We start from the raw sequence: 13,716 nt of genomic DNA, 5'->3' as shown, positions 1-13,716 counted from the left end.
TTGGAAGATGTGAGTTCTTGCTTACAGTGTGGCAGGCCTTTTCTCTGTTCTGTTTCTTCATGTGCACTGCTTCCTGGGCATACTTCCCCTTTGTGACCTCTGCTTGCATTTGAGCAAGATCTCCATATTCTGTCTCCATTGCATCTCTAGAAGTCAGCACTGAGGTAGAGAAGAGTGTGCTGAGTGGACTCCCAAGGTCAGGCAGGAGTCAGAGTTTAAAGAAAAGAGAGAGATTTCAGGTTGTTCAGGAGGCTTGGGGTGGGCGAGGCATGGATAGATAGCTGGAATCACACCTTTTGATACAAGTGTCAGACAGCTGGATCTCCCACCTCTGACCCTGCCTCTGATCAGTTGGTTCTGGTATCTGTCAAGATGGTCTGCAGCCAGCTGAGAACTGGCAACTGTCAGGGCTGTCATGGTTTGTATCCAAGCACCTTACTATTAAGAATGACTTAAATTTCAGAATAAAAGTCAAAGGCCTTCTGTTTTTCCAGATCCTTCAAATTCCCTGTGTTCTCCACAGATTTGCCTTCTTCTGGCATATGCTGAATGCAGCTAAAACACAGTTTTCAGCGAAGATAGATCCCCGTTGGATGTAAGCACAGGTGCCTGAAGGGTATGTCTGAGAAACAGCACCCTGGAACCTAAATCTGCAGGTGGAGAGAACAGAAAAAAAAAATAAAGATGTACTGGCTCCTTGTATGGGGAACTTGGCCTGCCTTAAATAGTAATGCGGAAGGAAACTCAAGAGAAGGTCTGAAGGAGTAAATGGACGAATCCTGTGAGAGAAAGAAGGAAGGGAACTTTGAAAGCTTCTCCACTCTTCATTCTGACAAGAGGGGGTCATAGGCCTGTCTAATGTGGTGTTGACTTCAATGTGGACTCAGCTAGAAATAGATATTTACAATGGGTACCAAAAACAGTAACAGACTTACAGGTAGGGCTTCAGGTGAGAACCATCCTCCCAGAGCCATGGGTGGCTGGGTTTCTTCCGAGACAATCCCATCCAGAATGGAGAGCTGGAATGGGAAGTCGCTCGCCGGATGAAGTCCTGTTGAAAGTCACAATTCCTCACTTTAAAATCTGAAGGCTGGGGCTGGAGAGATGGCTCAGAAGTTAAGAGCACTGAGTACTCTTGCAGAGGACCCAAGGACCCAGGTTCAATTCCCAGCACCCACATGAGGGCTATTAACCGTCTTTAACTCCAGTTCCAGGGGAATCCAAAGCCCTTGTCTGACCTCCGTGGTATTGCACAATACGGATGCACTCACATACATGCAAGCAATACACTCATACACATAAAATAAAAATAATAAATAAAATATTTTTTAAAAAATCTGAAGGTCAGGCAGCATTTAATTCATCAAATTAAAATATATAAAAAAACCTTTAGTCTCCCTTGATAGTTTAATGGAAATGTTCACAGAAGCCTACAGAGAGTACACAGCTTGTCAATTCAAGGTCAAGTACATAATCAGTACCTAGCCTGGGTTGAAAAACAGCTATTTCTCCCTCAAACAAATGTTTCTCTCTCAAATTCTTAAACTCAGTTTATCTCCTTATCAACCAATCCTCCAGCCCCACAATCCAAAACAACTCACCAGATCATCTGTGCTGTTAATTCCCAGTAACTGGCCATCCAGAGATAAGCAGTTTTCTTGGCTCTTTTCCCAGCCAAATTGTCCAGAGGAGAACAGGTAACACTTGTCTCCATGCCAGATCCAGTCTTGGGGACAGGGGCCTGGGAAGGGTTAGATATCCAAGGAGTGAGTTCTGAGCAAAAATATTTCTGTCACTCTTTGTTAGAATTATGTCCAGACTCTGCAAATATCTGAATAGCTTCAGAGTCTGTGTTTCCTATTTTTCAGTTGAAGAAAAAGAAATAAGGCATTCTAATTTTAATACACTAAGTTGATTTATCATTAAGGTAGGATGTACATTCAGAATTTGATTTTGCCATTAAAGTTATGTTTAGAGTAACGAAAATGAGAGATGGAAAAATTTACTAGTCATTCTGTTCTTACAAAGTTAGACATTGCATTTTAAGAACTTCATGTCTTTGAATAATGGAATTAGACATGACCACTTTGTATGCTGCTTTTATGCATGTGCTAACCTATGGGTGTCATATGTGATAATGAAATGAGGCTAGTTTGCAGTCATGGTGCACTGTGAGTAAAAATGCACATCCGACTTTAAAATTTTAGTTGGACAAATGCAAAAATAGTACATTGATAACTTTATACTGGCTCATGCTAAATTGATATTTCAGATATTTTGGTTAGCTAAAATATGTCACTAAAATTAATTCCATCTGCTTCTTTTTCTTTCTTTAAAAATGTGATTCCTAGAAAATTTAATGCTACATAGTGGTTCATGTTGTATTTCTCTTGGACGAACTTGTTCTAGGGAGAATATTATATTGATGTGAAACAATCATTTCAAACTTCAGTCAAGATTTCAGAAAATAAGGAAGTTCTTAGCAGTAAGTTTGCCAGGGAGTCTGACAAATGGAGCCCTGAGAGTAGGTAATGAACCGAGGTGCCAACACCTCTGTGTTCAGTAACTCCCAAATCACCATCATCCCCACCATCATAGGCAAGAAACTGTCCTTTGCGCTACACTGTGACCAAAATGGGGAAAAACACGAATCCTCAAGAAGAGTTAAATTTAAATTTAAATTTAAATTTTCATTGTGGTGCAAAGCCATTTGATGATTTTATAGAAGTATGTTGTCTTAGTTTGCTCTTCATTGCTGCGACAAAACACTCTGACCAGTACCAACTTGGGGAGGGAAGGGTTTATTTGTCTTACATCTCCCAGGTCACACACAGTTCATCAGGAAGCCCAAGGTAGGAACTCAGGGCAGGAACCTGGAGGCAGGAGCTGGAGCACAGGCCATGGAGGAACGCTGCTTACTGGCTTGCTCCTCTGGTTCCTGCTCAGCCTGCTTTCTTATGCAACACAGGCCCACCTGCCCAGAGGTGGCACCACCCACAGTGGGCTGGGCCCTCCCACATCACTCATCAAGAAGATGGCCCTCAGACAAGGTCACAGTCCAGTCCAATAGAGGCAATTCCCCGATTGAGGCTCCCTCAACCCAGGTGTGTCAAGTTGACACTAAAGCTATCCAGCACATATGTTTTACCAAAAAGGAAAAGTTAGGCCAGGTGTTGTGGTTTATGCATATAATCCCAGCACTCAGGAGGCTAAGGTAGGAGGACTTCCATGTGTTCAAAGCCAGCCTGGTCTACACAGTGAGTCTCACTCTATCTAAAATTAACTTACATAACACAAAAAATGAAACGATGTATATAAAGGAGAAAGTAAGAAGATTCTGCAAAATGAAAGAAGACGGTGAAGTAGAAAGGGTGTGCGAGATTGGAAAGTTCCACAAGCAAATTTCTTCATCATTCGCCTAGTTCCATCTTATTATGCAAATGTAAACAAATAGATTTTTGTAGACTAAAGAAATAGTGCAGAAAACTTGTCTATGCTGTGCAAAGAAAGGCACATCTAAAAATGTGGTACTAAAATCAACTGTATACTACCATATAACGTATCATATCTACTATTACTTGCAAAATGTAACAAACACAAAAATTATTTACCATGTGCCTGAAACTGTTGGAAATACTTTACATACATGGATGCATTCAATTCTCATACAACTCAGTGAGATATATTCTATTAATAAGCTTCAGTTTACAGATCAAGAAAAAAGGAATTTCAATCGAGTCAGTCTGTTGAGTGCGTTTAACCACTGTGATGGTTACCTTGGTTGCCAACTTGACTGAAATCTGGAGTCAACTAAAAGGCAAACCACTGGGAATTTCTGTGAGGGATTTCCTTGACCAGATTGTTTGGTGTGAAGAGCCATACTAAATGTGGGCATCACCTTCCAGTGTAGCCCAGAAAAAGGCCATGGAAGAAAAGCCTTGCTCCTTGACTGCTTCTCTTCACTCTTGCTGGTAAGTTCAGCATCTGCTGCTTCTGCTGTATCCCTTCCCTGATATTAGAACCAGTTTCTTCTGGGCTTCCAATGCACACTGAAGATCAGCAGTTCTCCAGGAAACTTCCAGGTCTTCAGCACCAGACTGAGACTGCGGAACACCCAGCCTCATGGACTGAGTGGCTGCCGGGTACTCAGCCTCTCTCATGTGCTGTAGTCACAGCTGGACTACCCAGACCTGTATGCTGTAAGGCAACCCTAATGAATCCCATTTTACTAAAAATTCACTCTATCGGTTATGCTCCCCTAATACAGCCTCTGTAGCATACTTCTCTCAAACTTCTCAGAATGAACAATTTGAGGGAGAATCCCTGTTTCTCCAGACATGCTGGTTCAGAATCTCGGGTCCTGCGTGGAGCCCTTGATGTACATAACTCAAGGCTAAAACCCACTACCAATTCTAGTGCTAAATGTAAAACCTATGGCTGTGAGGATCTGCATCTCCTTGTCCTGTGACTCAAGTAAGTCATCAGTCTTTTCATCCTCATTCACGTGGTTGAGGACCGCAGATCTGTTAGTAAGATGTAAAACTTGCCTTAAATTTAAGAGAACTAGCATGGTTTTCCACATGATATCTCAATATTATATATAAGGATCTCCTAGTAGCTACGTGATCAAGGCGAAAATTCATTTGGTGTCTTTACTAACTGGCAGTTATCAGACACTGTCAAGGAATGGAATGTTTTACCTACTGTATCTGCCACCCAGGGACATCTCACTTAGGTGTTTGTGTTTCATCCATGCCTGACATCTTTGCGAGAGGCTTCTACGGTCCTGACTTAGATTCACCCCGCGCAATACACAGCTGACACACAACTGTTTTACAACCACATCTGTGAAACAAACCATTGAATAGGGTGGTTTGTCTGCTGTATAAACACTTCTATTCTTGACACATAAGCCTCCTTCCCTTATGCTTTGTTTAAATTGGTCCTATTCATTTATTACCTTGAAAGCTCCCTCTCCAAAAAGATTAAATATATGTTCAACCTTGTCAAAGGTCAGTTTGTCTAAAAATTTCTGCTTATTTTGCCAAGTCAAATTACTTTGTACTTAGTTGAAGGATTTATAAACTTCATAACTTTACATCAAACTCTTCAACACTATTATTATTAAATTGTATCCCAGTTTTGTCTATAAAATAAAAAGGTGGTTATTATATCATTATTATATAATCTTTATTCAGAGAAACTGCATATTTGAAATTGTGAGTCACTCAAGAAAGAAGGTGGAGAAATTTGGTTTTTAGTGGCTCTTAGTTTCTAATCTTGAGAATAAAACCCTCATTCATGTACATTCTACGAAAGGATACGTCATTGAAAGGGACTCCATGTCACATCTAGCTCTGAGGCTAGAAGCACAGATCTGGCTTGATTTACACATGGAAGCAAGACTTTATAATGCAGATAACTTCTGTAACGGTATCAGAGTTCTCAGCATAGTCTATTACCATCTGCCTCCTAGACTCTGAGACCCTTTAAGATGTCTGAGATCATTTCAATTCCTATAAAACTCACTTTCCAAGCTTTGTTCAACCTGAGGTATCTACCTAACATTTCCAAGCCAACCTCCACTGATTCTACTTAGGTAAATATAGTGCCTGTATAAGAAACAGTGTCACAGCATGAAGTTAGCACAGAAACTGGGCAAAAGAAGACCCAACTGGAAAGGAAAATCAGTGATTAAGATTCGTTGAGATGGAAACAGGAAAGTATCTATGGTAAGATCTGAGAGTGGGGTGATTCGTCCACATAGATCTCAAAGGTAGAATTTTATAAGAAAAGAAAAGAGGCTCTTGTTTTAAGAAACAGAACTTAAGTTCATGAAAAGCTGTGCTCCAATAGATCAAAGTCTTCCAAAGCTTGACATAGGATGGGGTACAAAAGGCGTTAACAGAGAACTTCCTGTATAGAGCCTCATGAGTGAATGATGTATCTGTCAATATGTTGATTTTTGTATCTACAGATGTTTGTAAAACATAATTAAGATTGAGCGGAAGGCCTGCTGCTTCTCCCACGCCCTTCCCCTGTACCTGAAGAGTTGACGGCTGACTGCAGGGCATCTTGGAGGTCCAGGTTCTGCTGGCGAAGTTCCTCTTCCCTTTTGGATTTCTCCTCCAGCTTCCGGGTGAGGGTTTCTATCATCTCCTTCAGTTCCCTCTGTGACTTCTGAGAAGCATGTTCTGCCTGCTGTTGGGCTAAGATCTGTCCCTCCAGAGAATGTTCCTGGCGAGTAAGATTTGCTTGGTATTGCCTTAGGAGGTCAGATACCTGGAATACTAAATCATAAACAAATTAAGACTCCATCTCCCATCCCCAGCATAACTTCTACCACTGGATGTTGAGGAAATTAAAATATAGGCTCAAATAATCTATTTTGAGAACAGATAAGTGTTTACAGAAATCTTTTATGAACTTGAATTACAATTGAGAAATAAATGCTCTTCAAAAACTGCTGGGAAATGACACAAATTTACTAGAAATTATGGGTTTGGAAGTTTCTAATGCTCCTATAGTAACTTTTGCCAGTAATCATGCAAATATTTATGAATAAAAAATTGCAACAGTTTTATGTTAAGATTTATACACAATTTAAAAATAACAGGGGATTGGGGAATCAAGCTCAGAGGCAGAGGGATTACCTAGCTAGCATGTATAAGGCCCTGAGTTCTACATCCAGCATGACAAAAATAAATAAATAAAAATAAAGACATTGGATGGGTAGGCGCATGACAACTGATGGCTGCTGTGGGAGGGACAGTCAATTTTCTTTAGGGATATGGTCCCTTAGAAGCTACCCACACTGCAGCAGATGGCCCTATGCACATATAGGCAGCACTAGTGGACTCAGTTGGTTTAAAATATACAAACAAAAATTTGGAAAGGGAAACTGGTAGTGGTGGTGGTGGCATAGAAGAAGAATTGGAGAGGAGAGAAAGGAAGGTTGAGATGATCAACATACATTACATGCATGCATGAAATTCTCAAACAATGAAAAATGAAGTTTATAAAATAACAAGATAAGCATTAGCAAAATAGAATAAATAAAATATAGACAATTGATGGTCGTCACCTCTCTGGAGCGTAGACTCTGACTCATAGCAGGAACTGATTTATTCTGTCTGTGTTTAATTCCTCAGTTGCCTCCCACTCTGTCTCCACTGCCAGACTTCCTGATTTTATTTAGAAATTGTGTCATTTGTCTTGTTTTTTGAGACAGCTATTCACAGAATATTTGTGAATTTCTGTATGGCAGTATTGACAGTAATTTTTTAGTCATAATGCACTTTAGGAAGGGTGGAGACGGAATGAATGTTGTGAAACCAAACGCAAGGGCTTTTTGTGGCTGAAGAGCTATGTTCTAGAAACTCCACAGTGCAGTACACAGCCAACCCTTGCATCAAGGCCAAGTTTGAGCCAGTTGTAAGGTGAGTGGCCCCTTAAAGGAAAGTTCTCTCAATTACTACTGTTGACTGGGATACCTCCCCACCACCAGGAAAGGTCCTAAGTGTTGGCGAATTAAGATTAAAAAATATATATTTTAGGTTTTATTACATTTTAAAATGTCTGTGAATGGTGGTGGTGTCATGCCATCATGCTCATGTGGAGGTCAGAGGGACAACATGCAGGAATCAGCTCTTTCCTTCCACCCTATGGGGCCTAGGTATCAAACTCAGGGCTTCAGGTTTGATGGCAAGTGTGATAACCTGATGAGCCATCTCCTATGCCCTGATAAAAATATTTTATGGGGCTGGAGAGATGACTCAGTGGTTAAGAGCATTAGCTGCTCTTGCAGAGGAACTAGGTTTACTTCCTAGCACCCACGTGGTGGCTAACAAAGGTCTATAACTTCAGTTCCAGGGGATCTGATGCCCTCTTCTGGCCTCTGAGAACATTACACATATATGGTGTGCTTAGATACATGTAGGCAAATGTGTACACTCATACACATAAAAATAAATAAATAATAAAAAGTAAACAAATAATAAATATTTTATGAACTCGGAGATGTGGAAAGCAAGTTGCACTTCTAAGGCCTAATAACTTGGACCCTGAGCAAAATAATTTTGCCTGGCCACTCAGACCTGCGATCGAATCATGTGGCAAATGGGGGTAGACACCTCTTTCTTTCCTTCGTGGCCTCTTCTGTCCTTATTTTCCTCTTTTTCCGTTCAGTATCTTCTTTTTCCTACAAGCCCTAAATTCAAACTACATGCTGTCACTGATGCTTTACTTATTTTAAAGTGATGATTCTGGTTCTTAATCTTAAAATAAAGCTAAATAAAGCTAATCTTAAAGCCTAAAATAAAGCTAATCTTAAAATAAAGCTAAATCATTAAAATAAAGCTAAATGAGGGAGCTGGAAAGATGGCTCAGTGGTCCAGGGAGCTGGAAAGATGGCTCAGTGGTCCAGGGAGCTGGAAAGATGGCTCAGTGGTCCAGGGAGCTGGAAAGATGGCTCAGTGGTTCAGAACCCTGGATGCTCTTGTGGAGGACCCAGGTTTGATTCCCAGTTCCCATACGGTGGCTAACAACTGTATGCAACTCCAGTTCCAGGGGCTCCAATGCCTTCTTCTGACATCTGAGGGCATTGTGTGACATGGGTGCACTTACATACATGCAGGTAAATGCACTCGTATACATCAAATAAAAGTAATAAATAAAATTTTAAAAATAAAACTAAGTGAGCTATCTTTTCTCTTTGGGTTGCTCAGGTGATCTTGTGGATTAAAAACCTCAGGCTATTTTTTTTTTTTTTTTTTTACAAAACTACTATAGGAGCTAAATAGGCTCCTCCATGAATTTATGACAACAAAACAGAAAATGTTGCCATGAATAATCTTCATTCAATGCCTTTGTCTTTTGGAAGGAGGAGCACAATATGCCCACTGAATGGCTAATTCAATTCTTTCTCAAAACTTTTTGCCTAAAATGAATCTAACTTAAGACTGACTTGTAGTTGTTATAAAGCAAAGTTTTAAGGTATGATCATAATCCTTCACTCTCTACCCCCATTTCCCAATTTCAATACTTACATTGCATCCCCAGCATAATCATGGTCACTGACAACCCCAGGCAAAGGATCCCCAGAGTCATAGCCACAGGGCACCACCAGGGGGAAGAAAGGAACCGCAGACCTAGAAGGAGGGAGGAGAGAATCAGGAAGATGAGAAAGATAAAAGTAGATTGTCAAACCAGGCTTTGGATCCTGTCTGTACTTGATGCTCTGTGCCCCTTACCACTCCTCCACTGGCTCTGCACACTTACAGGCAGAGCACATGATGGCTGTTGAACGAAGGAAATTACTCATGGTCCCACACTGACAGGCTTAACAGCTCAGATCCAATACCAGATATCAGGCTTGAAGTATTATCCGACTCTGATGTTTATACCTTGTTTTCGGTACAATGGCTCTTTAAGGAACTCTCAAAAAAAAAAAAAAAAAATTAAAAGGGCCTGGAGAGATTGCTCAGTGGTTAGGAGCACTGGCTGCTCTTACAGAGGATCCAGGTTCCATTTTAGCACTCACATGGTGGCTAACAACGATCCTTAACTCCAGTTCCAAGGGATATGATACCCTCTTCTGTTCTCCACAGTCATTGGAGAACATGGGTGCGCTTTATATATATGCAGGCAAAACACTCATATGCAGAAAATAAAAATAAAGAAATAAATACCTTTCAATGCAGCTTAACAAGATCAACTTTAGTGTGCAGATTGCCTCATGTTATACACATGTTTTCATATACACATATGTGTCTATAAGTAACATTTTATATACAAATGTCAGATGTCAAGCAAATAAACATTAGTCAGCAACCAGCTGAGATTTATTCAAGAAATTCTATGTCTAATTTTATACCATTAGATTTTTGTTTCACTAATATTAATCTTGGAACTGGTATTATTGACCAAAGCAAAATAGGAATGAAACCTTGATATGCACTTGGTTTATATTAATAGCCTGTCTCAAACTAACACCAAATGCGGCCTGTGACCCCAAGAGAAAAAGTTTCTGTATTTATGAAAATAAGTCATGCAACTCCAAGACAAATGAATGCCCAATTATGTGTTCCAGCACTAGATGGTCACAGATATTACAGGTCAAACAGGAAAACATCACATACAGTATATTTGGTTTCTTTACTTTTTGAGATAAACAAAGCATTGACATTATTTTTCTCCACATGTAAAGAAGAAACTGAGGGGCTGGAAAGAGCTGGCTCAGTGGTTAAAAGCACTGGCTGTTCTTGCAGAGGACCCAGGTTCGATCCCTGCCACCCACATGGTGACTAAGAACCATCTGTAATTCCAGTTCCTGGGGGATCTGACACCCTCTTCTGACCTCTGTAGGCATTACATGACATTAGGTAATACTACACTCATAAAATAAAAATAATAGATAAAATATTTAAAATAAAAAAGAGAAGAAACTGAAAGCTTCAGTCACTAAGTTAAATACATACATGTATTAAAACCCAAACACAGGTCTTTGGACTTTTGTTTTTGTTTAAGACAGTGTTCACTCTGTAGCCCAGGCTGTCCTGGAACTCATTACATACCTGAGGCTGGTCTGGAACAAGTGTTGTTCCTCTTGCTTCAGCCTCTCTAGTGTTGGGATAACAGGCTTGTACTACCACACCTGGCTCTAGACATAGGTTTCTAATCCAATACTCAGTAGCTACATTGCTTCGAATATTACATTACAAAATTTTCAGTGTGAATGTATAATGACCCCAGTCCATCAATGATCAAATGCATTTACAGAACTCTCATATGTTAACAATCCTTATTAGATTCCAGAGATGATAAAACAAAACATAAATATTGACAGGGAGAAATAAAGCTCATACACTAATTCAATAATTTCTGTCTCTGCACAAGTGTGCTGCAAATGGGAAGAGAGGAAGTTGAAGATAGCTGTATCTCTTGCAAATAATTGCTTAATCTTGGCATGTACCTATGTGTAAATCTTGCCGCCTTTTCCCCTCTCTGGTCCGTATTCATTCCACATTGTGGTATCAAATATGCCCACAACTCTTGAAGTTTTAGAAGAAAAAGCAATCCTATGGCCCATTCATGATAACAGAAAACACAGTCTTCTGTTATCCATAAGATTTCTTTGCCCTGTCTTGGTGGGAGATGGAGACCATTAATCTAATTTTTATACCATTAGTCTAATTTTTTGTGACTTCCTAGTCAGAAAACAGTTAAAAGCACTTGCTGCTCTTACAGAGAACTTGGGTTCAGTTCTCAGCACCCACATAGTAGCCAACAACCAACTGTAGCTCCAGTTCTAGGGAATCCGATACCATCTTCTAGCCTCCTTGAGCACTGCATGACACAGATGCATTTACATATGTGCAGGTAAAATACTCATTCATACGCATTTACGAAATAAAAATGTAAAGAGAAAGAGGGCAATTATTTTGTCAATCAGTTGAGAACTCCTCAAGGAATTCTGTGCCCAATTTATACCATTCACCATAAATTACTACTCTAACCAGGACTCTAAAAATATTAAATATTTTGTATTTCAGCAAAAGTCAGGTATATGATATTTATTGCACAGATGATTAGTGTTAACGTGTAAGTCTACCTACTAAGAGTAAGTATTGTTTGCATATCAAGTTAGCTCAAGAGCTCAAATGTTAAATCTTGCTACACTCAGTCTTATTTTACTATTGAAAGAAATTCCAACATTTTTTCACATAACCTGAAGTTTCTTTATCTATATTTCTGATAAGTTACCTGTCTTTCTCGCCTTGTATTTTGTTCCTTTTTCTCTAACTGCTTGTAAAAGACAATATATTTGTGGTTGTTTAAGAAATTAGGCTGATCAATCATTTATACTTAAGCAGTTCACTTTACTATGCATGTGAAACATAAATTATAATTTTTCAAAGAAATGATGTACAATAAGATATAAAATATGCCAGGCCATGCTAAATATCATTGAATTTTCTTAGGATAACTGATAAAACATTTCAGATTTTGTCATCCCTCGATAACACTTATAAAAATTGTTATTGTAGCCAGGCGTGGTGGTGCACGCCTGTAGTCTCAGCACTTGGGAGGCAGAGGCAGATGGATCTCTGTGAGTTCCAGGACAGCTGGGGCTACAGGGAGACCCTGCTTCAAAAAGACAAAAAAAAAATGTTATTGTATCCACTGGGTGAATGTATTTTCTACAGTTTTTCATAGACCGGATTTTGGAAAAATGGGAATCTGTGGTACCATTTTGGTTCTGCTGTGTACGAATTCAAGAAAACCGGGTGACTTTGTTAATCCTCCAGATCAGAAGAAAATCCTGTGTAAAAGGCAAATAATAATAGCACCACTCTCAAAACCTTAACTGTAAAGATTCAGAAATATCACACCCTTAAAGTGGATAGCTTGGAAGATAGCTTATAGTAAATAGTATAGGCCAGTCACCATCAGCAGCAGCAGCAGCAGCAACAACAGCAGCATAAGTTCTATTTTCTTTTCTTCTAAAAAGTTGGCATTACCCTCTTGTACCCCCTGATATTTGAATGGTTTTGTTTTCTAAGTCCATTCTTCAATCTATTCGTCACATCTCTGAATTAACCCTGGGAGTCTGTCCTCAAAACATCCACCACCCCCAGTACCTTTAGCTTTCTTGGAACTTGACTTCTGGTCGGGGTGGTCTTTCACAGGCTTCATCTTGAGGTTGTCAAAAGTCTTTTCTAAATTCATGCCAAAAATGAGAAAGTGAAGCAGTCAAGGACCTCAACCAACTGTCAATGTGTGAGTTTCTCATGAAGTGCTTAAGTAGCTGCTCTTATCTGGCAGAAGAATGACTCAATCCTTGTAGGAGGAAGGGGAGGCTTTGCTTCATTTTGGGAAATTGGCTAATGTAAATTCTTAGGTTGTGTCTATTGCGGGTGGGGAAAGTGGTAATTCCAATAGTGTTTGGTGAGATTTCACTAAGTAGCTGATGAAAGGAAAAAGTACACTGTCCACGATAATTAGAGGAAAGACACTGTAGACACTTGCCAAATAAGGACCTGAAACTCATAGAGAGTGTGCACATCACACCGGATTTGTGGAAAGATGTGTGTTTGGACCAGATGATGTGATTCTGTTGTCCACATTTGTTTGCTGATTTCACTGTGGTAGAAAGTCTCTGTATGGGGTCTCTTACAAGCAGCACATTTTCCTTTCTAATGTTCATTGTGTTGACTGTCAGAAGTTTAAGATGAATCACATAAGATTCCCATTTCCTGCCATAGTGTCCTAGGTAATTTAAAAACTCAGTAAGGATACTATTTTATATAGTGACAGTTTGCAGCAGCAGAAAGCTCTTTGGAACTAGATGGAGCTAGTATCAGATCTTCCTCTTGGTCTAGAGAAAATATTTATATTGAATCTATGTTTTTTTTTAAATCTGTAATTTGAGGCTAATGTCTCTTTGATGCTACTGCAATGGGAACTCAAAAGGAGATATTGTGAAGAAATGAGAAGCTTCGCATTTGAAGCATAATGACTCAGAAATAATAGTTAAACTAGTATTATTTAGGATAGTTAAATTTCCCAGTAAAGAATATACTCTGGTCTAACCTATGATTGATTTGAGTTATAAACTCTTCCATGGGGTTCCTGTGTCTATTGATTGAATCTTTACCTATTTTGCCTTCACAAAAAGATGCATTTCTTTTTTTTTTTTTTTTTTGTCTTTCTGAG

At 39.4% G+C, this 13,716-nt stretch overlaps 1 protein-coding gene across 1 annotated transcript; it reads right to left on the bottom strand.

The window, feature by feature from the left end:
• Positions 1-557: 557 nt before the first annotated feature.
• On the bottom strand, positions 558-12,729 carry Olr1 (oxidized low density lipoprotein receptor 1). The gene is made up of 5 exons (XM_029570556.1): positions 12,642-12,729; positions 9,048-9,149; positions 6,045-6,290; positions 936-1,051; positions 558-650 (listed from the first exon to the last, which is right to left on the bottom strand). The coding sequence occupies exons 1-5, from the start codon at positions 12,727-12,729 to the stop codon at positions 645-647; spliced, it is 558 nt and encodes a 185-aa protein (XP_029426416.1). The 3' UTR covers positions 558-644.
• Between the last annotated feature and the right edge of the window lie 987 nt (positions 12,730-13,716).

Source organism: Nannospalax galili, unplaced genomic scaffold (assembly GCF_000622305.1).
Source record: "Nannospalax galili isolate Female #2095 unplaced genomic scaffold, S.galili_v1.0 scaffold1763, whole genome shotgun sequence".
Classification (NCBI taxonomy): Eukaryota; Metazoa; Chordata; class Mammalia; order Rodentia; family Spalacidae; genus Nannospalax; species Nannospalax galili.
This window is presented reverse-complemented; position numbering and strand designations above follow the sequence as displayed.